A 26,827-nucleotide genomic window follows, 5' to 3' on the forward strand; every position below is an offset into this window, starting at 1 on the left:
CATAATGCCAACTGGAAATTGCCATCCTGAAGTTGAATTTCATATCTAAGTCAGTCAAAAAAATGCAAGAAAGTTCCTGCAGTAAACTTCCTCTGTTGAGAAAGCTAAAAGATTTTAAGACAGATAGAAGTATCCGTGCCTAAAAACTTTCCTATGATCAAAGAAAAAAAATCCTTTACAACAAAACTATTCATGGTGTTCTGGATAGTTTTACTCACTTGTTCTTTCAAGTCTTGTAAGTATTTATCAGCATTGTGTTCCCGTTCTGTTGCCTCTTGAAGCAACTGTTTAAGGTTAGTAATGCTTTGGTCTTTTTTAGCAATAGCAGTTTCCAGTTCCTTCACCTTAGTTTCATACATCCTGAAAATAGAAATAAAAAAAAAAAAAAAATAGAGAACATAAGCTAATCTTTTACAGAAACCGAGACTTATATATTTCAGGAAGTGATATACCATACATCATAAAATGTCCAGGGTAGCTTTGAAATAATTACAGGTCTTGTTCATAAATCAAGCCGAGTAAAGCATGAGAAATATATTTTGGAAAAGACTTTTCAAAACACTACACCTTTGTGGATCTTTCTTACTTCAGGTCTACATTTAAAACAAAAATCTGTTTTTAGGATATTGCACATATATTCCAGTCTACCTCCTGTTAAAAGCATGCAGAAGTCTCTTATTGTACTCATTTGAATGATGCAGTGTAACATTCATCAGGTCTAAAATACTTTGACAGTACATTTTTTAACAGTTTATAGAAAATAACATCTTAGAAGGTTTAATGCAGATAAAGATGATGGACTTTAAAGAAAATGTTTTCTAAGCAGTTATGTTTATCCCAGTGTAACTATAAACTGAGAAGAATAATGCAGTTTTGTTTCAAATCATACAAGCATTCAAAAATAATTAACAAAGGGTTTTGTAGAATCACAGACTTGGTTGGAAAGCACTTCTTAAGTTTTTTAGTGTAATCCCCTAAGGTATGTTTTCAGATACTTATGCACTCCCCAACATCTTCCTACCTGCAGAAGAGCCGTCCCACATGTCACTCACATGATGCTTCTATCTGCCCTAGTAAGGTCGCTGTTACCCCATAAATGCTTTGAGGGTGTTGTGATGAGGTGGATTAAATGCTAAGATGCCCAAATAAGCTTCCCATGGTAAGCTATGTCTGGATGGTATTCGCTTACTTTAAAATCACATTTCAATATGTTAAAGCAAATGTAAATAAAAGCTTTTAGTTACAACAGTGTAGTACATGTATGTATATACATACATATATACATACATATATACATACATATATGTATCAAGTAAATCAAGTAGAACGAATGTTTTAAAAAGAGGTAAATAAAATGAAAGAAAAGCTATTCTTTGTTGTTCCTTGATGAGCCAGAACATAAGTTTTTAACTGGGTATCATCCTATCTCAAGCAAGAACTTCTTCCTTCACTTTAATGAAGCACTATCACCTTTCACATGAATATATATTTCAGTCTTTATATTCTCTATGAAACTGTTCATTTTTAAACATACTGATGCACCAATATAGAGTATTTCTATATAACTCTATTGAAAACTGGTGTTGTAGTAATGCTTCTGGGATAGCAATGGTTTTGGGGTGACTGCGGAGGTGACTATTTCTTAAGAACAGGCCACAGAACACAGTACTAAACAGCTTGGTTCTAGTTAAGAAAAGAATGTAACTGAAGTCTCTTAGGCTCTAGAGTCAAGATCTCCAGTCTTTATAAATAAGTAGACATTGGTAAAGTCACGTGAGCAGGAGTACAAAGGATTGCATGTTGCAATTTGCAATGGAAAAACTGGTGCCACAGAACTGTTCTTGTCAGCGTGCGCTACACTAAGTGATGGATCAAAAATTTAAAAACAACAGATAACTGACTGGTGCAGAGCTGTAAAAGTCTATTATTATTACCCTAATAAAGTAATTCTTGATGGTGAATTCAATTTTTGAGGCTTCATTATTTCAAAGTATGAGAAAGTGACCATTCACACACTACTTTTTATGTATTAAAAAAATGGTCTAATTCTAGTCCCTGAGCTTTTCTCCCTTCTACAAATAACAGAATCAACTGAGTAGCTGCATGCAGTTAACTTTCAGGACCTTCAGAGAGCATATGAAGGACCTTTAGCTGCGTCTGCATGTTCCAAGGAGCATGGAAATTCCAGTGTGCTCCTAAACAAAAAATATGCATGTTCACATGGCCATAAGTCGGTGCAAACAGTGCAAAACTAGACCAGAGTTACTGACGTCCAGTGTTTTTTCAGATTGTTGTCTTTGTGGTAAGGTATTACTCTTGAGAAAAGATGCTGATGTTACTCCAAAAGCATATCACAATATATTTAAGCACTAAGGGACAAGCTATTCAGCTGATCAGAAGAAAGAAAAAATAACCAGCTAACAGGGCCAATCACACAGAAACACAGAACGGTTGAGGTTGGAGGGGAGCTCTAGAAATCATCTAGTTCAACTCCACTGCTCAAGCAGGGACACTTACAACACGTGGCACAGGGTTGCATCCAGGCAGGTTTTGAAAATGTTGAAAGAAACTAGATCTCTGCTGAATTCACATCAGATTAACTGTATGGTCTACCCTTCATTCCCAACTCCTACCTTGTTGCAACAAGTGATTTCCATTTTTTGTTGTCAGCTCCATCAACCTGAGGGTCTCTGCTCTCCTGCAAATTTAGCCTCTTAATATTTTCCTCCAGCTGCATAGTTAACTTCTTATTTAATACCTCCAAGTTATTCTTTGCTATTCGTAGCTTTTCTCCAGCATCAATTTCCTGTTGTTCAATAAGAGTAGCAAGTGAAATGAAATACACAACCTCATACATAGCACTGGATTATCTAAAATGATAATGAGGTAGGATCAATGATGTATAGACAAATAGCATATCCCAGATCATTAGCACTACATCTTCAAAGTTCTGTCTTGGGCTGTTCCTTAGAGAACCCTTTCTGATAAGAAATCCTGTCATGTCAGTATTTTTTTTTTTAATTAAAAAAGTGCTAATCCATGTCAGCCATTTGAAAAAAAAACAAAGATACTTACCACGATCAGTAATTAATTCAAATAGATGGTTGCATTACAATGATCGTACCTTTTTCAGTTCTTTACGTAGTCTCTCATTTTCAGTAATAGCTTTTTCCATGCCTTTGGCTTTAGATTCATTACGTGTACTTAGGTGGCCCTCCAGATAAAGTTTCATTTTTTCCACTTCAGACTAAATATCAAAATGTGTTAAAACAGTTCATTTATATTGCTTAGTAGAAAGTTAAAGTAGAAAACACAGCATAATTACCTTGCACATTTAACATAACACTTAATTACATATTTAATTGTATCCTGCAGATGTTCAGAGATATTTTATGCTATCAGTGCCTATCCCTGAACAACTGTTCACATTAATTCCATCACACATTTTGAACTTCCTACTAGAAAAGTTATGATCCTCACTTGAGAATATATTTTTAATTTTGTAGAAGTTGGGTATTTCAGTGTTCAGTGTATCATATTATTATTATGTATTTTCATTATATAAATTATGTAACATGTTATGCCAAAATGGAGTCATTTGGAGTCACAAATGGAGTCACACATTTGTGTTCTACAAGCTTTGTACTTGGTATTTTAAAAGCACTTTTGTGCCAATCCATGCCAGCCACAGGCATATAAACTACTATCTAAATATAGATACTTAAGGAAAATGAGTACCTTTAGCCTCTCATTTTCCCTTTCAAGACTTCGTAACTTCTCATTGGAAACAGCACCTGGAGCTTTTTTCAGATCTTCATTTTCTCTTTGGAGTCTTTCTACAACTTTTTTCATCAAACCAATTGTTTTTTCCAGTTCAGGGACTGTTTTTCCACTTCTACCAGCCTATACAGGGAGAAAAAAAGGAAATAAAGAAAAAAGTACTATGAAGCAAACAATAAGTTAACATTTTGAGATACTTGAAGTTTCAAGATTTTTTTTTATTGTCTTGTATTTTTAATAAAGTTGTTTCATTTTGGCGTTGTGACTTGAATCCTGAGGTTTCTTGCCTGCAATGAATGAAAATTTCCTGAATGAAAAATGTAAATAGATTCACCATATCCAAAGCCACCATATCAACTCCTTCATTTTCTCATGTTACTTAAGAAACCTGCAGTTAAGTCTCAAAATTTGGAATATGTTTTAAAGCAATAAATCTCTCTCCTAAGGCATATATTCTCCGTTCAGAGGGATGATAAAAAGACCTAGTTCTGCCTTAAAAATATTTGAATGGCTATTATTACACAAAAGAAAGATCAAAAAAAAGCTCATACTTTCTACTTTTCTTCTTGCACTGTATTCATTTATGAGATTGAAAAACGGTTAGAGAAAGTTCAAATGCATTTATTTTCCTCATCTTCTTTGTAGGAATCATCTTTCTTAGTTGTTAGATACAACTGTTTTCCATTTTAGACCATTGAAAGTATCTGTTTTTTCTTCTTCAGAGGTAAGGACCATAGTTCAGAACCTTTTATTCCCTAGAGCCCTAAGAAAACCTAGGCAGTGATCAGGTTTTGAAAGTGAAAATGACTTATTTTCACCTTCTGTATATTTCAATAAAACGCCCAACATAATCCCCATTATCATTATTTTTCCCAGGAAGCAGAATTCATTCTCCTGCTATCCTGAAAGATCCACTAAAGTTTTCAAGAAAAGCTTTTAAGTCTATTTCCTTTAAATGCCATGGTAAGTAGTTTGAGAAGTCAGTAACGAGAGACTGCACTCCCGGAACATTTTTTTCCTGCATCTTTTGAAATATCAGCCACTCTACTAATGTAGTGGAGAGGAAGTGAGGTAAAATTTAACTGCCATCTTACACAGAAAAACACACAAATACTTACTGTCAGGAAGCTGCACTTTCTAACACCTGCATCGCATCAAAATTCTACTTTTTAAATCAGTAACTAAGTACTCATTAACATAAATTATAATTTTCATTACTAGTGCTCTAACTCCTACTTTTGATACAAATGTATTTCTAGAGATGATTTTTAATCCAGATGACAAAATAAGGTCATGACCCTGCAAATACTTAGTGTAACTTCACTCCTTTGAATGGTCCTATTAGCTGAAATTCTCATTAATATATTACAACACTGTGCAAAAAAATAGACAAGAACACTTTCTGATGTTTGTCAGTTCATTCCAAAGAGTTTTAATCAAATATAATTATTTATTGTATTTTACTCTCATATAACTGTGATGAAAAAAAAAAAAAAAGTAAAATACTCACCCCTCTAACATTGCCCAGCTTACGCTCAACTTCTGCCTTCTCTTTTTTGAGAAGTTCACACATTTCTTTCAAGTCACTCACTTGGTCCTAAAAATAAATAAAGTTAATAAGCAAGACATTGAGATTTTAAATTGAGGTAAACAGTTATAAAATTACAAGTATATCTTGAAAAAAGAAAGCAATTTACAGAAAAGGTATACATTTCTTTTTAAGCAACTCATGCATTTTTTTTTCCTCTACAGAGATGTTACCTTTAGTCTCGGCAAATCTTTATTGGCCTGCTCCAGCTGGAATCTCAGCTCAACATTTTCAGAAGACAGTCTCAAATTTTCCTTTAGAACTTCTTGCTGTCTTCGATATTGATTTGATCCTATTCCTGATGTCTTAAGAAGAGAAAGGAAAAACAGTAAATTATCATTTAATGGCAAAGTATTGTTCCTTTTACCATCTGTAAAAGAGCAACAGAGAAGTAATATTCTACTTTTTACACAGAAAAACAAATTTCAAGAACATTCACAGAATAGAGAATGTTCCTAAAACACAAATTCTTTTGAAATTTTTTCATCACTTTAGTTGTGTGAAATAAAATTCATCAGAGATGTAAGTTGCACCACCAGCTTTTATCTGACCTACCTGGACTTTAAGCAAGTCCAGGCAAAAATATTAACAATATTAAAACAAAAATTAATAATTTTAATTATTAAAATAAATGTAAAATCCATCATAAACTTTGTTAAACCAGAATTAACTCTCAATAGATCTCAAAGTCTAAAAGATAAAAATCTACAGAACGTAGGTAGCTGTGGCACTGTACCTAGGAGTAGAATCTAATTTTAAGTACATATTGTGGTACTTTTATTAAATAGTACGCATGAGATTAATTTTTCATGAATTCAAAGATTAATCACAGAGCAAGTGAAAAACAGTGTATATATCTAGTTCTTAGGCAGAATTAGTTCTTCTATTTTTTTTTTTAACCAAAGGAGGCTAGTAATTTATTTCTATTACATAAAGAGTACTCTGTATGCCGTATATTGCCCATTCTAATAATAAATTGCTGTTACCTCTCACCTGTAAAGAACAGATCTTTCCAAAGAAAATAAAGTTTTCATTCATGATTAATATCATTCATGATATTATCATTCATGATTAATAACCATATCATTCATGATTAATATCCATGGAAATTAAGCACGTGCTTCAGAAAAGCATGTTTTAAGAACAAGAATAAATATTATGTCACAAGACACCTAAAGAACAAATACTGGTCATTGGTTAGCTGCATGTATCATTGTGATTTTCTAAACTTTCTGGAGCAAAACAGGAATTCACAACAGCTTACTTGGGAGCTGACATTCACACATCAAATAGAGCTGCAAGATTTGTTTACTGGACCACTCAGTGACTACTTCGATATTCCTGCAGACCATACTTTGGGAAGCAACTACATTAAGATCAAACTATTCTAATTCTACACCATTTATACTCTAAAATGCTAAAGGACTGCTACAGCATCAAACCTGGGACATCTCACAAAGTTCTGAGGTTGGTTCAGTTCCCTCTGTGCAAGCTGGGTTTCATGTTTATACTCAGCAGTGTGTTTATGCGTTTCATTATTCACCTTTGTATTTTCTCCCCCACAGCCATTAGCTTGATTAGAAGATTCCCCTGAATCAGAATGATTGCAGCTCGATCTCCCAGTACAAGACTCCTCTCTGCTTTCCTCTTCATCAACATTTGACTGCTTGTGTATTTCTTCCTGCCTGTCTTCACATTTCTCATTGTTTTTTTCCTCTTCAGGCTCAGTTATATTTTCTTCATCCTTGCCATTTTGTTCATTATCTTCAGCTTTAGCTTTGCTCATTGATCCTTCAATATCTAGATCCTTGCACTTTATACTGTCTTCAGATTGCTGTTTTGGAAACATTTCAGTACTTTGACCTGCAGTAGCCTCATGGCCTTTATTAGGAATGTCTGCATTCTCATCTATTTCATTACCATCGATAATGCTAAAGTTAGTCTGATGTTTGATTTTATCCTTACTTGAAATAGGTTTCTTATGAAGGTAACTGAAAAATTTGCATGTATTGATATTGATAGGAACAGAGTTATTCAGTTCAGTTTGGTCATATGTTGTACTCTGATTGAAGTTGAAGACAGAACAAACATGAAAGAAAAGTAGAATATAGTAAAACAAAACAGAAAATAATATTAAAAAAAAAGAAAAATGTATAAAACAAAAGAGAAAAAAATAACAACAGCACCTAAGGCAACTGAAATCAAACCCAGTGTTTTTCCAAACTCTATGTATTTTCAAATTCTCAACTGATATGAAAGATGTAATTAGCCTCTCAGAGGAAGACTCAGATATTTGAAAATACATGTACCTTATTTCTCCAAATATGCTTATGATGCTGAGCATTTCAGCTTCAACTTCCAGAACACAATAACTGGATTTTTTTTTCTACATTAAAGCCCAAGTATTTCGCATCCTGTTTTAGACTACTACTGTTGAAAACAAAATCAACCATATGATAGAATAATAAATGCAGAGTAAATGTGTTAGTTAAGTAAACGTTCTTCTTTTAGGTAATAAGGCTACATTCTTAACTTACCGAGTGTCTAGAATATGTCTCTCCTGAGCTTTGCTGTTGCAATGCATGAAGCTTTTGCTGAAGGTATTGGTTTTTAAAATGTAACTCTTCTACAACAGAATCTCGTGGAATAGCTTGCTGTGTTCTAAATTCAAAAATGAATCATGCAAAATCAAACAAATCGCTGCTAACGCATAGAAGCATCCCTTAATATAAAAACAAACATGGACTTCTGGCTTACTAGACTGGATATTGCATTATTACATTTTATTAAAAATCAGTCTTACTATGTACACTATTTCAGCCAATCCCCATGAACCCGGATATCTGGCAAAACAAATCAGCCGTCTTGAGTTGTACAAAGTTTCTGTTACTGAGGTACATAAGCTACTCCCATTGATCAAGAATACACTCAATAACCTCAACTTCTAAATTACAGTATCGTTCCCTAACTAGAAATTTATAATTTTACACAAGAACTAGATATTTTTAAGAATATTTAGCCTGTGAAATAATTAACCAGTATTTCCTATTTTCTAAACACAACTGCTCCCAAGCAACTTGAAGCTTATATAGACAAGGCTGCTTATACACAAAAACTTTTGAAATTTGGCATTTTTAAGGATCAACTGATAGAGAAAACAATCTCTTAGAGTGTCGCATGTAGGTCTTTCAGTTTTTTACTGATTATCTTGAAATACTTCTCACCTCATATGAGCAATTTCATTTTCTAAATCAAGATTCTGTTTCCTTAGTTCTTCCAGTTCTTTTTCAGTCTCTGAGGCTCTTGCTCCAACAACACGGTCAACAGTAACACCAGTAGTTTTCAATTTCTTCTGTAGAATAATTTTGTCTTTTTCAGCCCTGCAATATGCAGTAAATTTGCATTAAACTTTAACGGCTAATCAATTTTCTTAAAAGGGAAAGGTTTTCTTTCTCAAAGAACCCATTTTACAATCTATTTGCTCACTAAAGCTCATTCACACACTTTCTCAATTAAAAAAAAAGCCATAAATCTTGTTAGTTTGCTAATGTATTATGTGAAATTCTTGACAATTTTGCTAATACTAAAAGCTGTTTGAAACAGCTTTGAACTGCAATGCAAGAGCATCAATCACGTCTACTATACTCTACTGTTTTTGGACCTTGCATGAGTGAAAATCTGCCATTATTGTACTGAAATACAGTACTGAAATGCAAACCCTTCAGCTGTTTGTTTTTTTTATTGTTATATTACAGTTTTTTTTTCCTGAGAAATTTTTTTAGTGCTGCAATAGTAAAATAAACAGCAGTGCTGCATCCAGTCCTAGTAAATTAATTGAATGACACAGTATCTCACAATGCTGTAAAAAAGAAAGCCTGTCATCATCTACCTATTACTTCTGCAATAGGATCACAGAATGCTATATACAATAAACACAGTGAAAAACTGAAATTAGTTTTATTCAAAACCAGTTTCTTCTATAAGGCTGCCAGCTTCTACAAGTGAAAAGAGCAGTCAGTGCTTAAAACTGAAATCAATCCTTATACTTTACAAATGTCAAATTCTACAGATAAATTTTAAAAATGTAATAAACTGTTATAATTATTATATAGTCATTATTGGATTATTATTATTTGGATTTCCTTTATGCTGACACAATTTTGTAACAAGAACCATTAACTATCAACTCACTTGGTATGAAGTTCCTTCAGTGTATTGAACTGTTTTGTTAAAGCATCCATTTCTTTTTCCTTCTCTTTTAGCTTGTTCCTCATCCCTTCCAATCTGATTTGCCATTTTTTACCTTCTTCCCATCTAATTATTTCTTCCTTGGAGGTCTGTGAAGCATATGAACAAAATAAAGGGTTTTGTTTATTTATTTATTTTGTGTAGAGCAAAGGAAATAAACACATTAGAAAAGTACGAATTATAAGTTCTCATTTCTGAATTTTAAATATTAAACCAAACTAGATAATGTAAATAGGCCAATAAATTACTTAGCTGACCAAGCTGGATATCCTAATTGGTAGGATATGCACCTAATTGGTGCATACGCTGCACCAATTGGCATATGAAGTTAACATAGCTTAATACTAGCAGGAAATTCATTAACTTTTCATATTGATTTTATAAAAACATACATTTTATGAAATCAGAGATATTCAATGTAATGTTTTACTATGAATTACAGGTAGGTAAAGAAGGCAGATTAAACAGTAAAGAAGTGTTTTCTATGCCAATTTATTGCAAATCAGTATTTTCAGATGTGTTTTACGAGGAGTTTATATGCTCCTGCTTAACAATTGACCATTTTAGGTTTATTTTTTTCCTATAACAAATGGAAACTCTAGTTACATTTCAGTAATGATAAAATACATTATCTAATTAAAAACTGTACAATAAACAGCTGCTGAAATATCACAGCCAATGTTCTTGTATACTGTATATGTATATACTTGTGTGTATAGCAAAACAACAAACAAAATAGGTAAAACAAGCATCTCTAATCACTCAGAACTTCTTATAAATGGAGATCACTACTGTGACGATATATAGGCTTCACACTTTTACTGCAAAGTACTTCATTGTTATCACTGCATTCTCAGATACATATTTGACAGCATTTATGTCAATTTTCTCTATTATCTCTAACATTTTATCTGTTTACTAAAATTTCTAATAGAACTTTAAAATTCCCAATGGATTTCTAGTGAATTTTCTTTAAAATTTCTAATGGATTCTCCAATGGATTCTCTTCCTCAATACAGGAAGGAAAATATTAATATGTGAGTATTATGTACTAAGCAAGGGTTACAGCACAAAATATACGAACAACAACAGTCAAAAAATTATTTTATTTTAAAAAGATTTTGTGGAGGGGAAGGTTGGGGACTTAGGAGTTTTTTTGTTTGTTTGAAGCAAGGAAAGTCGAACTACATAGACTCAAGCTAGTATCTTGAAAAGATCTACTACATACCTTATCTTCTCTTACACTTTTCTTTTCAGTTTCTTCACATTTCTTCTCAAGTTCATTTTCCAATTTTTTAACTTTTTTCTGAAGTTCATCTATCAGATTTTGTTCATCAGTTTTGTTCTGAAGAAGTATAATTAACTTTCACAATCTTAAAATGTTAATGACCACTACTTAAGTAATTTCCGTCCTCAAAAAATGAAGACTTCAGTAAATCAAGGAAAGTTTATAACCTAAATAGCCTTCTAAAAGTGAATTCTACAAATTACTTCTACAAATGTAACTTTACATTCTAAAGTAAATAATTAGTAGGTAGGTGAGTTCAGAAATGAAAGTTTAAATAATTCTTCTGTAAATCCTTTCTATTTCTTCTGAAAGGGGAAATAAGGACATCCAGGAAAATCAAAAATTTTTAGCTAGCCATTTTACAAAGCTTTAAAACTACTAATTCAGTACCTCAGACTCTTTTAATACTTCCATTTCTTTTATTTCAGGGTCACTGTTTTCAGCTTCTTGCATATTTGAGATGTGCTTCTAACAGCAAAAGCTAAAGACTCACATATTATCCTGCAAAAATCAGGCTGATGAGCAATATAGGTTTTCCAATCAAATATAAGTCTTTATACTCCTGAAAGTGCTTAATCTTTCTCTGTCTCTCTCTCTCTCTCAAAAAAAAAGCATATATAGGCAGAAAGTTGAGCAAGATTATTAAAAAAACAAAAATAAAAAAAGCCCCCACACATCTACCTGAATACTACTGGTCAGTCTCCTAATCCTTTTTTGTAGTTCTTCATTTTCTTTTTCCATTTCATTTTTTTCTCTCATCACTTTTGTAAATGCTTTTTGTTTCCTCTGAAGTTCTTGGTTCAATTCATCCACTTCATTTAACAAAGAGCTCTCCTTGTTTTTACTTATTTTAAGGTTATCTCTAAATTTTGTAACCTGATCATTCAATTCCTCTATCTGTGTCTAGAAGAAAAAAAAAAAAATCAGGGTATCAGCAACACAAAAGCACAATACAAAGGTAATACCTAGTACTCACTGTGAGCCCCTTTGTTTGTCTATCAATAATCTCCTGGACATTCATGTATGCCTCTTTCTGCGATGCTGCAGAAATAATGTGATGCTCAGCATTAGCAGTCATTTCTGCTCGGAGTTCCAGAAGTGCTTTACTCAAAGCCTAAAATTAAAGTAAAGTATGAAGCCATATTAAACAATTATTTAGTTTGTGTCATAGGTATATAATTTTTGTTGACTAACTTTTTGCTGCTTCTCTTTTAAGGCTAATTGGCTCTTTAGCCGTTCCACCAGGTTCTTCATTGTTGTGGTGGGTGCTCTATTATTTGCTTCTTTTTGGGACTGTAGTTCAGCTTTTACATTCACTAATTCCTTTTCCACTTGAGACAACATGTTCCTCAATTTATTTGCTTCATCCTTCAGGTGCTCCACATCAACTGCATGCTCTTCCTGAAGTCTAATACAAAATAAGTATAAATAGGATGTATTTCAATAATTAACAAACTTCAAATAAATAACCAAAGACACAATCTTATGTTTTTATTATTGTTAAATAAAGCAAAGACTTCCTCCCTCTATTTAATAAGAAAGATATTCAAGATAACAAATGAGATTAAAGCATTCATATTCTTACTTTTGAATTAGTAGCAAGGTTATTCTAATTCTTAGCGTTAGCAGGTAAAGCAGCATTGTACAAGAAAGTAAATCCCTTTTAAAACTTAGCTTAATGGCATTTCTCGTACCAAGTCTCATAGAATACTTTTTGTTTCACTGTAGGGCATAAATTAAACAATTCAAAGGCATTTTAGAAGCCACAGATTTTTCAGCCTAAGCCTTGATGAAAGATAATCAAAGTAAAACAGTTTACAAGTGACCACACAAGGTAACGATTTGGAGTTATTCTTTTCTGCTTAAATTTGAGGGTTTTTTGAGCTTATTTTTGAGTTACTTATTTCAGCTTAAATTCAGCAAAAACATGTGCCATTCACAAACCTCTTCTGTAATAGCACTAAGTTGCTGTTTTGATGCAAACCAAATGTGACTCGATTGCATTAACAGTCTGAAAACTTACTGGGCCCTGATACTCTCAAACTCTTTCACTTTCATTGAAGTAATTTGTTTCTGTTTCTCCAAGTCAGATGATGTTTTCTTTAACTTGATAACAAGCGAAGCAAGAGAGTTGTCCTGTGCTGCTACAGTTTTCTCCATTTCAGCCAAACGGAGGAAATGTTTGTCACTAGGAAGTGTCAAAGAAGGCTTTTTCATTAACTCCTGTAAAATAAAACAAACATGTGACAAATATTTTAAGGTTTAAATCATATGGAAATTAGTGATGCATTTTAAAATAAATCTTGAACATAACCAAATATTAATATTTATAATTCCTACCTATTGTGGAATGAGTCATCACTTAAGCAGAAACATCAATCACATTGCCTTCAAAGAAACTTTTTATAGATGTTAACTTATCAGGTGTCAAGACAGAAATCCAACCACGTTGTGTTGTTTTCTTTAGCCATAAATTTTGAGTGAAAAGAAAAAAAAAAAAGGAAAAAAAACCCCAAAACCAAAAAAAAACCCCACCTCTCTTTCAGAATTCTCCATAAATTAGAGTAATATGAAATATGATCTTATATACTATGGTAATAACTTCATTTTTTACATTTGTTCTCAAACCCATCTCTCTAACTTTTTCAATTCAAGAAAGCAGTAATTCTGTACACTACAATCAGTTTATTTTTCTTGTCATGATTTATGACTTTGAATTTTCAAAATTTCACTCATTCCACAAATACACATAACTCACCAAAGCAGTTAGCTTGAATTTATTAAGGGAATTATCTGTATGCAAATCTAACTTCTGGTGTAGGACTCTCAGGTCTTCTTCATGCTTCTTGACTGCTTCCTCTTGTTCCTGCAAGTTCAAAGTAAAGATGTAACTCTACTGTACTTATACTGATACATAATTCCATAAATCAATGAAATTGCTTTTTAACACCTATTAGGAAAGTATCCACTAGTGCACTTTTAGGCTATGTTTGCACTAACAAGTAGTATGGTGCATCAGACCAGGGGATGTAAATCAGAACACTTAGTCTAGAAGATTGAAACCTGTATTACATGCTTTTCAAGGTTATCTACTGTGGACTAGTTTTAGTCTGTTCCCATAAACTGAATTTATACTAGAAAATGAGGCACAGTAAGTTCACCTTTAGACTGCATTTTCTGGTTTAGTATCAAAGCAATAGTATTTTATTTCTCTCAGATGAAATAGCTATACATGTTAAAAAAAACACAGTAAGTAAAGATGATCAGAAATCAGCTACAGAAACACACCGATTCAAACACATTATATGTATTTCCATAAATGCATGTCATTCTTACTCCTCCCAAATATACTGCAAGATGAAGTCCACAACTCACTGCTGTAAGTGCATGAAAAACCCATATAAGTCTACCTTTCTACCTTTCTTTTTCCTTCTGTCATACTAATTTAATTCCTAGAAAGAGAGAGGATACATACACCTCTTGACTAGGCAATTTTCCCAATGTAAGTTAAAAGTTCATGAACTTCTTACCTGAAAAATGAAAAATTAGGTCTGCTCTGTTTCTTCTGAGTCATAAAACTGAAATTTCACTAACAATGAGATGAACAAAGAATCAACTAAAACAACGTAAACTGGAAAGAAAATACAGGCAAAAAAAGTTTAGCTACCTCTCTTGCTTTAGCAAGCAAATGTTGATATTTCTTTAACACTTCTTCCTTCTGATTTAATCTTGCTTGCATATTTGCAATGGTTTGATGAGCAATTTTTATGGCATGATGGTACTCTAGATCATCTTCTTTGCTGCCCAACTCAGCTATTATATTGTCTCTTTCTGATGTTGCAGGTAATTGGAGTCTTAGTTCATTTATAACCTTGTCTCTTGATAGAACATTTTGTTCAGCTTTCCACAGAGCAGTTTCTTTTTCTTCTAATTTCTAAACAAAAGAAGTATCAGAAAAAATTGTCTAAATTGACTTATAATCACAATTTTTTTGTGCCTACTTTTGTATGGTATTATTGCAAGATCAAAAGTTACGTGGTATGATTATCCTTATGTACTATTGCCTGGCACATAGCAAGATGTTTTGTACCACTGTAATTACGAAATGAGTCTTTTCAGATTTCTTGTGAACCACTTACTACCTTCTGTAACAGATTTTCCATTTAGTACAGCCTAAAATGTGAATTTTAGAACTATCTAAACAGATTAAAAATCCTCTTCTGTACTTTTTTCTAATGGTAAAATGTTAATTTTAGGGAATCAACATATTTAAGTGACATTTACCGAAGGATGTGTGTATATATATATATATATACATATATATATATATATGCACTATATATATGGTGTGTTTGTGTATGTATATATATGGGTATAAAAATAAACGCTTCGACATTTATAAGAAAAAGGATAATTTCTTTATTCATTACCTCCTCTAGAGATTTGCATCTTGACCTAATTTCCAAGATTGTTCGAATGTGCTCCTGATTTTTTCTCAGAGCCAGTTCAAGCTGCTGTGGAAGGGGCAAACTAGAGTCTGGAACTGATTCCATGGCTTCTTCAAACTGAACAGAAAGATTCATATTCATGTTATCTAACAACTTAAAAAAAATTAATTTAAAAAAAGTTAATTCAGTGCATGTACCTTTAGAACAGTAGTAAGTATTTCATTTTGTTGATGATCATATATGTCTAACTGGCGCTGCAGTTCTACTTCCCTCTGGTCCCAAGATATTTGCCTTTCTTCATGAAACTGTAATAGAAGTTTGATAAAGATGTCTTGTTCATTGAAGACAATTAAAATTTTGTAACTGACTTAAACAGGAAAGATACGTAAGGAAATATGAAATGTTTGAAAATGACTCAAATGTGCTACTGAAAAAAACAGTTATGGAACCCAATTAAAAGATCTACGTTAACAAGCTCACTAGGAAAAATATGGTGTTCTTCTAATGGCATACAAAAATATATACCTTATTCTGCTGTACAATTTCTTCTTCCAGATTACTGATTGTACATTCATACTCAGAAATGATATTATTCAAATATTTCATCTCTTCCTTTTGCTTGACTAACTCTCGATTCAGTTTAAGTTCCTGCAAACGGAGTTCCTCCATCTTCATATGCCATTCAATTACCTAATAATAAATTAAAGACAGTGTTACATTTTATCAAGTTCACAAACTGTCTAGATGCAGCTACACTCTTCAACTTTGAGGCACGAGGGCATTTATGCAAGTAAAAGAGGCAGAAGCCTTTTCCCTCCATAAGCTTTCCATTTCCTTTGAATGAGGAAGCATGGCAAGATTCTTTAATTGCAAGAGGAACAAATGAAACTAGCAGCAAATAACTGAAGAGCTAAAATGCCACCCCTACGCCGACAAAGAGAACCCTCTCTCATGTTCCAGAATCTGAAAATTCCAGATAATTTTCAAATTATGTGTGTTATATCCAGTGCACCTTTACAGCTTGAGGGAAAAAAAAAAATCCAAAAGAGGTTTTCCAAAGATTTCCAAAGATTTAGCAGATCTTCAAAACCATAATAACACTGTCTAAAAGAAAAAAAAGATTTAGTATGGCATACATACTAAATGTAGTTGGACCATTTTATTGTCAAAATGCTCTTGAAAATCTTTGAAAATTGGCTAAAAAACAAAATATACCAAAAACACTCTAACCATTTCTTGCATGCTGCTATCTTTAATCATAAGAGATAAAGCCATAGGCCACAGTAAATCTTACCCAGTTGAAAGATATTTATAACAGCAAAATATAGTTTTTCTTTACAATGACTTTACAAGAGACTTTACAAGGGAATAACAACATTTCTGTCCAAATTAAATGCATCTGTATTTATTTAGAAAGTCACATAGGATTGTGAAGGATTGAAATTCAAGTTGGCAAAAGAGTACTTCAGAATGTTACTATGTATTTAATTACTTCCTAAGAAACCTAAGAGGTACCAAAGGAAAATTAGTAAAGTATAAATGGCAAATAACTAATGATTGCCTGTTTTTTTTCTTGTTTGTTTTAAAGAGGGAAAAAAAATAGTCGTCATATCTAAGTCAGTATGTCCTGAATCACGAAGATGTGTATAAAAACAGAAGGTTAGGGCACAAACTGGACTGAAATGGAATTTAAATGAATATCAAATGTAATGACTATCCAAAACCATAGAACAGCTAACCTTTTGAGCTCCTCTTGTATCCTTCAATGCACTTATTAATTCTTCTAGACCTTTTAGCTTTAACTCCATTTCCAGTGCTCTGTTTTCTGCATTTCGACGCTCTTGCTGGGCATGCTGAACTTCTTCCAGGATTTTCAGTTTGTCATTCTGCAGCTGAATCATGGTTCTTGAGAATTTTTCTTGTTGTGCTAAAGGCAGAGCACCGCTAAACTGTCGCCGCAATGACTGAATTGTCTGACGTAGATGTTTGGCTCTATTTCTTCCTTCCAGTCGGGCAAAATACAAGGCTTGCTCTCTGTCATCAAGCTTCTGCTCTAAACGCAGATTACGGACCTCCATTTTCTGTAGTTTCAGTGCAAGTGTTTCCAACTTGTCTAAAGCATTGGATTCACTAACTTCAAGCGCAATGATATGTTGATGTAGTTTGGCAATAATTGCTTTTTCATCCGACTGTGCCTAAGAATAAAAAGATAGAGTAAAATATCCTTTCTTTTTTAATAGAATAATGAAGTGCTTCTATACTGCATATATTTTATCCCAGACATATGCATATACTGCATATATATTTGATCCCAGACAAGAGCAAGGAGCAGCTTCTAAAAACAGAATTTTACTTCAACAGGCAAATTTTAAAAGTACATCATTTTCTCAAATATTGTTTTTTTCCTTTTTTTTTTTTCTAGAAAATAACAAAGAAACATGCTAAATCTGTTGCAATTCTTCAAGACTGATAAGTCATGTCTCAGAGTGGAAAATAAAGATGATCAGACTTTCCTGTTTTTAAATATAAAAATTGACTGTGAGCTATTAGTTACTGCCTAAAACAACTAAATAACTATTACCTAAAAAGCATAAAAACAGATCCCCTCACCTTTTTTCCATAGCTGTACGAATAGAAACTGGGAAAAAACAAACAAACAAAAAAAAAAAGGTAGTGGTTACAGAGGTTGATTTAACTGTACCTGATAATCCAAAACTTGCATTCTAAGAGATTCCACTTCTTTCTCTCGGCATTGTTGTCGTGCCTCCAGAGCTCCGACTTGCATTTTTGCAACATCAGATAGTTCTCTTAACCTTTCAGGAAAAATAATATTGCATCATTTGAAATCACTGAATAGCCTACTCAGCTGTTCTATGCAGAAAAGTTAAAAATGAATGCCTGAAGTAAACTTTTAAGCATCAATGACTCCCTTCTCTTCAGCATTCACTTTCTCTTCTCTCACTTTTCTCTACCATTCCTTACATATTGAGCAGAGCCTCTTAATTTTTTTTTTTTTTCCGGAACATACTCCTATAAATTATATGAATAGTTTTCTATCGGATCCCCACTGCAGATATACATCACCACGGTCTTTAGCTAATCTAAGCATCTCCCTATTTCTCTATTTCTCTCCCAATTCCAAACAAAAATACTAAAATACTCAACAAATTATGTTCCCTATTCCTTCTACAATTTGGAAAGTCCAAACCCCCATTTTCAGCATCAAAGTCACTGCAAATATGGCTTTGATGTTTTAGGAACATAATAGGATTGTGCTGCTTACTCAGATACAAATATCCATCATAAGAAGTCAAAGTCTTTAAGAGGAAAAAAAAAAAAAAAAGGTCACTGCAGCCTAAATCTATTTTTCAATATACTCTTCAGGAAAAAAAAAAAAAAAGTTTTGTTACTCCTTATATGAAATTGGCATAAATCTGCCAATTTCATATGATTCTACCATAGAAACAAAACAAACCTTATTTTTATTTATTAAAAAAAAAAAGTATCTAAGCACACACCTACCATGCCTATCTAGAAGGGCACTTAATTCCTTGTTGACGTAAAAGTTAAGTGAATAATTTTTATTAAAAGTACCTAAATGAAATGCTTCAAACTTGGTAGAAAAAATTAGGCACTGAAAATTACTAGCGAGCACTACACATACAACATATGCCTCTACAGCCTAAAATTAAAGTGCTTCCAAACTTGCTGCATTTTCAATTTGTTACCTCAATACTTACTTTGATACTTCAATCTTTAGTTCCATCTCACTCTTCTCTAAATCCATGATTTGTCGCCTATCTGCATCACTTACTGCCTTATTTACACTGTTTGACAGTTCATCTCTTAATTCTTGTTCCACTTTTTGTGCTTCAAGGTTGATTTTAGTAAGCTTAAAATATAAATAAATAAAACAAAAAAGGTATCCTTAAGCACACATGCACCATCGACCCCTGCAAAGAATAAAATTACCAAAACTATCTTCTCTTTCAGTCATTATAAATATCATACAACAAAGTTTTCATAAAAAAAAAGTTTTCTCTTCTCTGGTTAAACAGCTCTCTCTTTATTAACAGTATTGCATACATGGTAAGATAAAGTCTCAGGAATGAGTTTACCAAAGACACACAGATGTGGCAGATTAACTGAATTCCACTTATTAATAACCAATTTCTGAAATAGAGCTAATATTGAAACTGTAAAATGGGTAGGGAATGAAGGAGTCATGCTGAAGTAGTTATGAGTTTTGAAGGAGATGCCTAGCAGTCTGCTACTAGTTATTAACTCTTAAGCTGAACTGGCCTAAAATTTTCATTAATTGTCTTAGCCCAATTTTAGTATGTAGAAGAAATAATGCTAGACTAGGAGGCAGTCTCAACAGGCATATATGAAAAATAAAATGGACATCCTGAAGTTATGAGCTGCAAACTGCACTAATAAGAAAAAATTCTGACATTAGCTAGAAGTTCATCAACTCAAAATGAAGAAAGGACTGATAACAATGTAAATAAAACTGAAAAAGGGAAACATCACATATAGTGTATTTCTTGCAGTATTTATTATATGGAAGAAAAGCAGTTGTGCCTCATGCAAGGCTTTAACAATTCCATCTCTGAAAAGCATTTTGCACTCTCAGTGACTCCATATCTAAAAATGAACTTGTAAAAACACCACAAAAATGATAATGGAAAACTGCTAAAACAGCTAAATTTAGCCATCTAAGACAACAAACAGTAGTCTAGCAAACAGAAGAAAGGTGAAAAGACTACTGTCCATTATCATTCCTATCAATGCCAATACAAGCGAAGAAAAACTATAGTTAAGCGATAACCCAGTAGAAGCACAAGAACAAACCTGAACAATTTTTTAAAAATAAATTTAAATGGGAAACTACAATAAAGTTCTAGAAATTCATTATATAAATAGTAGAAACAAACCTCAAACAGTGGGAAAAATGGGTGGGAAAAAATCTAACAAGACCAAGACTAATATATTTACAGGAGGAATTATAAGGGTTATCTCCAATACCAGATCAGATTCGATTGCACATGATTTCTCTTCTATTCCTGTATTATAATTTATGTTTGACATGTGACAGAATGATAGTGTCTAACCTAACAGAATTAGGACAGTATTGCTCACAAAAGGGATGCAAAGCTCTAATGCTTTTGTAATCATTAGCGCTTACAGAAAAATCAGCAGAAAGGAGATGACATTAATTAGATGTAAGGTATAGCTAAGTTATGAATAGACTCCTATCTGGAGTCTGTTGAATAACTAGCTAGATATTTCTCGAAGTGTTTACAGAGAATACGCATTTTTTTGAAATAAAATTGATTAGTTTTGCTAAGTGTCCTCTCCATGTACAACTGCAGACATCAAATTTTACATCATAAATCTATTTATCAACAAGTCATAGTCAGTCAAAACTTTTCAAAAAGGTCAAAAACATGCTTGTATATATATGCTTTTATACATGTCAAATTGCAGTCTTACCAAACTATTGCATATATCCGCTGCAATATATATTTCAGTCTTACCATATATATCTTTCAATAGATTTACCTCAGCAAATTTTGTTTCCAATTCAAAATTACGTTCTTCTACTTGCTTTAAAGTATTCCTTAAATGCTCATACATTCGCTGGGAATGTTCTGCTCTTTGTCTTTCATTTAATTCCTTCATTTCCAACATTGTGATTTTCTTAGAAATGGACAAAATCTCACTGTTGGTTATTGCTTTTGTGGCCTTGTCTGCTGCACTGTCATCCCCTGTATTCAAAAACATTTAAGTTAAGGAATGCACAAGCTGATCCAATTATGAAAATTTATACCATGAAATGGAATATGAATTGGTCTCTGTTAGATAAACTTTATTAAAACATCTAGATTATTTCAAACTGTGTGAATATTGAAATAGTTTTGTCTTATTAGAAGCTTGAAAAAAAAATCTATTTTGAAAAAAATCATAAGTGTTGGAGTATTGTGTGCAGTACTGGAGTATTGTGTGCAGTTCTGAGCTCCCCAGTATAAGAGGGACATGGAGCTTCTCGAGAGGGTCCAGAGAAGGGCAACCAGGATGATTAAGGGAATGGAACATCTCTCGTACGAAGAGAGGCTGAGTGAGCTGGGCCTGTTTTCTCTGGAGAAGAGACGGCTCAGAGGGGATATGATTAATATGTATAAGTTCAGGAAGGGAGAATGCAGGGAGGAAGGGGACAAGCTGTTTTCACTGGTAGGCAGCGATAGGACGAGGGGTAATGGCCACAAGCTGAAGCACAAGAAGTTCCGTCTCCAGGTGAGGAGCAACTTCTTTACTGTTAGAGTGACAGAGCCCTGGAACAGGCTGCCCAGGGAGGTTGTGGAGTCTCCTTCTCTGGAGGTCTTCAAAACCCAACTGGATGCCACCCTGTGCCACATGCTCTAGGTGTGCCTGCTTCAGCAGGAAGGTTGGTCTAGATGATCTCTGGAGGTCCCTTCCAACCTTAAATATTCTGTGATTCTGTGATAATTTATGAGTGATGGATATTGTTGCAAGCACAGATATTGAGACAGGTAACTGTCTTTAACTTTATATTTAATCATGTGATAAAATTCTATTTAAAGTTATTCAAAATTTTAAAATTATTCAAATTATCAAAAAAGCAGAAGATGCAGCCTTGCAAAGTTCCAGCTTTTAAAGCCTTTACCCAGCAAACTCTGAAAACTCTAGTGAGGAAAGTACTGAACTTTGTTTTGATAGGAGAGACAAGAGGAAGCAATAAAAAAAAGGGGGGGGGGGGGGAAGGGGAAATGTTTTGTTTTTCTTTTTTGCTTTCCCCCCTACACATACATCAATTTTAAAATGTGGCAAAAAATACTTGCATAAAGGACATATCGTTTCATCTTTAATGTTGCAAAATAACTTTCATACTTGCCCAGTTTAGTCATTTGTTCCCAAGCCTGCTCTGCAGTGTGAAGTTTTTCTTTTGTAATCTCCAGCTCGTTATTCAATGAATCTATCTGTGCCTTCAAGGATTCATTCTCCCTCTGAATGACAACGAAGTTACAATGTAACAGCAAACTATAGAGGATTTGACATTTACTATCTACAAAATCTTTTAACGTTAACAGATTTTATTTATGCATAATCCATAAACGTCGTATTAATTTTTCTAATTCTCTAAGTGCACATCTCATGCTATTGTGAAACAATTCTTTAGCTCCATGAAACTGCTGAAGAAGTCAAAGCAAATTTTCACAGACATAAATCCCTATAAAACAAACTGAACAAGGAATCACTTATTCCTTAAGCATCAGTGAATCTGACACTTTCAAGACAGGTGAACACAATGGTTCAGCACATTTATGCGTCACTAGACATTTTTGCTATCCACAGACAGTCTAATGGATAACATGACATTTGTCTTAACTGCTTTTTTCTAGGATCCTTATTTCTGATAATGAATTAAGTTAATAAGTTAATAACAGATACTGGAAGCCAGCTTCACGTATCTTGAAAAGAAACTCCCTTCTACTCCAGAATGAAAGCTCACAGGAATAGTGCCTCTTTTTTCAGTCCCTATAACATAGTAAGTATTTCTTCCACCATCCTGCATATTTTGTAAAGAAAGCACATAAGCCAAATGAAAGACAAATAAACAAACCTTTTTGCATGCCTACTGAAGACAATGAAGGTAAGAAAACTGAAATATCATTAGCAATATTAAGATCTTTTATCTTATTTTAGCTTCCTATTTTCTTTTCTACATCAACAGGCCCACATCAAAAATAGCACCTTTTTAAAAATGAGAGAGCAAAAATCCTGTCTAAATTCAAGTTCCAAGTTGTCAGAACAGCTCTCTTTTCTTCTTCACTTGCTTCTGATGGCTCTTTCCCACTGCAGAACCATATTAATACTAGCAGTTCTAGCAATGGGACCTCTGTACTGAAGTGAGGATGAGGAACAATGTAGGATGAACGCAATATGACATTTTTTCTCCTCAAGGCTCAAGCATAATATATATTACCTGCATGTGTTCCATATTTGATGTCCGCTGGACGAGCAAGTTATCCTTTTGTAACATATCTCTGTACTTTGCCGTTAGCGCGTTATACTGCTTATTAGCCACTTCGAGCTCAGAGAGCGGCACACAACCATCTAATACTTTTTGCAGAGCTGCAATCTTAAAGCTAGCCATTTCCTACAAAAATAATCAATACACTGGGTTACTGAAGTCCACTAAATCTTTAAAGTGAAATATTAAAAATACTCTATGAAAAAAAAGAAAGATCATCAGTTAATATATTGTTTTACATATTGAATTATTTTACTAACAATATTTAACTTTAATAACTTGAATAATACTTTATTGCCTATTAATACTTTAATAATAACTGCTTGCAATAAGCAACCACAACACTTCTCTAGTACTCCAACTCTCCTAGTAATTTTATCAAGAACTCCCTCTAGATCATAATGTATTTGTCAAAAACACATATTATAAACATTTGTTAATACAAGTCTTACATATCTGAAAGGTCAAAAAGTGAGATTGCTTTCATACAAGACATAGTTTAAAAAAAAAATCAGTAAACAACACGATGTTCAAAGAGCCTCAGAGGTGGACAACCAACAAGCTTCCTGTTACAATATTTTTTTTTTTTTTAAGGAATGCTTTGAAAAAATACTGTTAACAGCATTTAACTGGCATTTCATCAAGGCTAACCAGAACATAAAAGCAAAAATGTCTTACTACTACTAAACATACCTTGAACCGTTGCAAGTGTCCAATTTTCCCTGCAATTGTGCTCTCTATATCTGTTATTTCACCTTTTAGTTTCTCATTTTCTTTTCTAAGATGTTGTTCCATTTCAAGTAAAGTGGTACATTGCCTTGTTAATGACCTTTCATTAACTCGTAAGACAGTTATTTTTCTATAATTTTCTGCAAGTAATTTTTTTGTTTCATTGGGATCCATCTGAAGAGCATTGAGCAAATTCTGTAAAATATATATATTTTTTTAAAAAAAAAGCTTGTACAGAAACAGAGTAAAAGTCAACTACAAAGACTGTGGCAACAGGTTCACTAGTGCATTGACAGTGCAGGGTGCAGCAATTACAGATGAACACCTCGGGTGTGTAAAGAGAAACCTGTGGGGTGCTTTTTTTACAAGCACATGGATTAGCACACTGCAAGGAAGGGCACAGGTAGACAGAGAGCACCCCCATCTGTAATGAGTTAGGTGTGTAAGTAGGGCAAACCACACATTTGAGTATGGGTGTTTTTGTTTATAATGTGAAGGGGTGGGGAGGTATGAATATAATTGTGTGAATGTAGGTGCACAGCGTGAGAATGACTTGGAACTAGTTACAGAGGTATTCAGAAATTTGTATGGGTATATTAATATTTTCTAAGTATCTAGTACTGTGGTTTATCTTTGGTATGGCTACTATCATTTCTCAGCTTCTGAAAATTCACTGATTTCTGGTTAATTATCTGTCATTAATAAATCAGTAAGTCTCTTTCTTTCTGATTTGATTCGGATTGAATAGTGTTTTCCCCTTTCAACACCACTGTACTAAAGCCCCTATTGTGTATCTGTAATAAAGCCAAGAAAGCAAAAAGCACTCACAGAATACTCCTTTATTTTTGTAGCATCCTGTTCTTTTTGTTCTTCTAACTTTTTCTTTTCCGCTTTCATTTCTTCAGATGCTTTATGCCAGTTTTCCTTTTCACTATCATAGTCATTAAATATTTTAATATAGATTAAACATTAGATAATTTTCACAACCATAACTAAAACAATAACTCCTAAAATACTGTAGATTGTAATTTTTATTGATCACAGTCACGTAATTTTTAAGACTTTTTTTTTTTTCATTTTTCCATTCAGTTTATCTTAATTGTTTAGGTTGCAACAGGTTTAATTCTTAAAAAAAAAAAAAAATGTTTACATCTACTTTGGAAAGCTAAGGCTAATCACAAAGATAAGGAAATAAGTCTTTACAAGCTAAATGTTTTATCTCTTCCAGGTATGTAGAGCTAGGAAGAGACAGTGACACCTCACTCCAAAGAATATCACCGTAAGGGATTTAACATGCTTTAAACTATAAATAATTGGATTTCAGTAAAATTGCTTTCTGAAGTATCTCTTTGAAGACAGCATTTTGAATGTAAGTCTTTATGAACTCCTAGAAAGTAAATCTCTATTCCAAATTTCAATCTATAACGGTTTTGAAGAAAGAAATTTGAATCTTCATAATCAGCAGTATATGAGGCAGTATAGTATAGCTCTTAACATTTATAAGAAAAGAAGCCTCAAAAAAAATCACAGAAACAAAAAATCTGGTACCTGAAAACCCAAATCATCAGATTCATTCTTACGCTTTTAGCAGATCCAAATTGGTATAAGGAACTTGTACCGTAAAACAGAGAGAAATTCAGTCTGACAAATACACAAGCAGAAAGAGAAGGCCTGAATATCTGGAATCCTGAAACAGATCTCTCTGACCTGTGTTTCAACAATGTATTTTTTTTTTTCAAACTCAAAAGAACCGCTAGGAACTTACTTGAAAGCAAAAGAGGAATTGAAGAATCCATAATACTATACACTAACAAAATATAGGATATCAGCTTCAAAAAACATACCATAATACCCGTTGAAAGAAGTCTCACAGAAAATATTTTTTTTGTAAATCTTTCTGAAGGACTAAAGAAACTTTAAGGAGGCTATGTACTGCTGCAGCATTTATTACAATAAGAAAAACAACAAATTTATTCAACATATTATGTGTTCAAAATAATTAAACATTTAAATATTCAATGCTTCATTACACAGAAAATACAATACCTGTGATATTCTTTATACAGCAAGCCTTGCTGATGACGAATTACTGCAAATTTTCGTTTATAGTCCTCTACTGTTTCTTCAAATTGTTTAAGTAACACTTCTTTACTTTCTAATTCCTAAGGTTTGTTTTCAGAATAAAGAATATTGAAGTATTAAAATAAGGATTTCAAATATGAAATTTTCATCAAAACTACTTTTTTTTCTGTGTGTTTTTACATGAATTATTTGTACCACTAGGGTCTGCGAACTGCTGACATAAGACATTGCGTCTATAGAACAAAAAGTACAAAACAGCTTAGTAACTGAAAAAGAGTACAAAACTGCTTTGTGAACTACAGCCCCAAAATGCTGAATACACCATATTTGACATATTAGCCAAAAAACGTAGTCTCCAAAGAATACTACTTGAATGTTTAATTGGAGAATGGTGTTTTCTTCTCATGTTTCAATATACTCTTATACTCCATATATGGTTGAAAAATATTCTCTAGTAAAGAAAAGTCATCAGAAATACAGAATAGAAAATAGGTAAGTATTCAAAGAAATTATAGCTTTAAAAGTCAGTGTTTTAAAACAGCAGAGGTTGAGAGAGCTCTCTCATGTCCATACATGGCACAGGACTAGAATTTAGAAGAATACGCTAT

The 26,827-nt window shown here is 33.0% G+C and overlaps 1 protein-coding gene across 3 annotated transcripts in view; it reads right to left on the reverse strand.

Moving 5' to 3' along the window:
* CEP290 (centrosomal protein 290) overlaps nucleotides 1-26,827 on the reverse strand; it is a 46,174-nt gene that overhangs the window by 3,142 nt on the left and 16,205 nt on the right. For all 3 annotated transcript variants that reach the window (XM_026049748.1, XM_026049747.1, XM_026049746.1), the window contains 28 exons: nucleotides 26,184-26,299; nucleotides 24,966-25,068; nucleotides 24,102-24,332; nucleotides 23,361-23,534; nucleotides 22,269-22,380; nucleotides 20,918-21,123; nucleotides 19,093-19,244; nucleotides 18,054-18,165; nucleotides 17,092-17,547; nucleotides 15,878-16,042; nucleotides 15,550-15,657; nucleotides 15,335-15,469; nucleotides 14,572-14,838; nucleotides 13,663-13,770; nucleotides 12,928-13,127; nucleotides 12,099-12,312; nucleotides 11,881-12,018; nucleotides 11,586-11,807; nucleotides 10,845-10,961; nucleotides 9,560-9,705; nucleotides 8,593-8,748; nucleotides 7,906-8,029; nucleotides 5,542-5,673; nucleotides 5,291-5,377; nucleotides 3,739-3,903; nucleotides 3,125-3,247; nucleotides 2,634-2,806; nucleotides 219-360 (listed from right to left, as the gene is read on the reverse strand). In XM_026049748.1, the coding sequence (XP_025905533.1) occupies nucleotides 219-360; nucleotides 2,634-2,806; nucleotides 3,125-3,247; nucleotides 3,739-3,903; nucleotides 5,291-5,377; nucleotides 5,542-5,673; nucleotides 7,906-8,029; nucleotides 8,593-8,748; nucleotides 9,560-9,705; nucleotides 10,845-10,961; nucleotides 11,586-11,807; nucleotides 11,881-12,018; nucleotides 12,099-12,312; nucleotides 12,928-13,127; nucleotides 13,663-13,770; nucleotides 14,572-14,838; nucleotides 15,335-15,469; nucleotides 15,550-15,657; nucleotides 15,878-16,042; nucleotides 17,092-17,547; nucleotides 18,054-18,165; nucleotides 19,093-19,244; nucleotides 20,918-21,123; nucleotides 22,269-22,380; nucleotides 23,361-23,534; nucleotides 24,102-24,332; nucleotides 24,966-25,068; nucleotides 26,184-26,299 (4,584 nt within the window). The remainder of the gene's footprint in view (nucleotides 1-218; nucleotides 361-2,633; nucleotides 2,807-3,124; nucleotides 3,248-3,738; nucleotides 3,904-5,290; nucleotides 5,378-5,541; nucleotides 5,674-7,905; nucleotides 8,030-8,592; nucleotides 8,749-9,559; nucleotides 9,706-10,844; nucleotides 10,962-11,585; nucleotides 11,808-11,880; nucleotides 12,019-12,098; nucleotides 12,313-12,927; nucleotides 13,128-13,662; nucleotides 13,771-14,571; nucleotides 14,839-15,334; nucleotides 15,470-15,549; nucleotides 15,658-15,877; nucleotides 16,043-17,091; nucleotides 17,548-18,053; nucleotides 18,166-19,092; nucleotides 19,245-20,917; nucleotides 21,124-22,268; nucleotides 22,381-23,360; nucleotides 23,535-24,101; nucleotides 24,333-24,965; nucleotides 25,069-26,183; nucleotides 26,300-26,827) is intronic.

This window comes from Nothoprocta perdicaria, unplaced genomic scaffold (genome assembly GCF_003342845.1).
Source record: "Nothoprocta perdicaria isolate Ctin4 unplaced genomic scaffold, notPer1 scaffold_61, whole genome shotgun sequence".
Classification (NCBI taxonomy): Eukaryota; Metazoa; Chordata; class Aves; order Tinamiformes; family Tinamidae; genus Nothoprocta; species Nothoprocta perdicaria.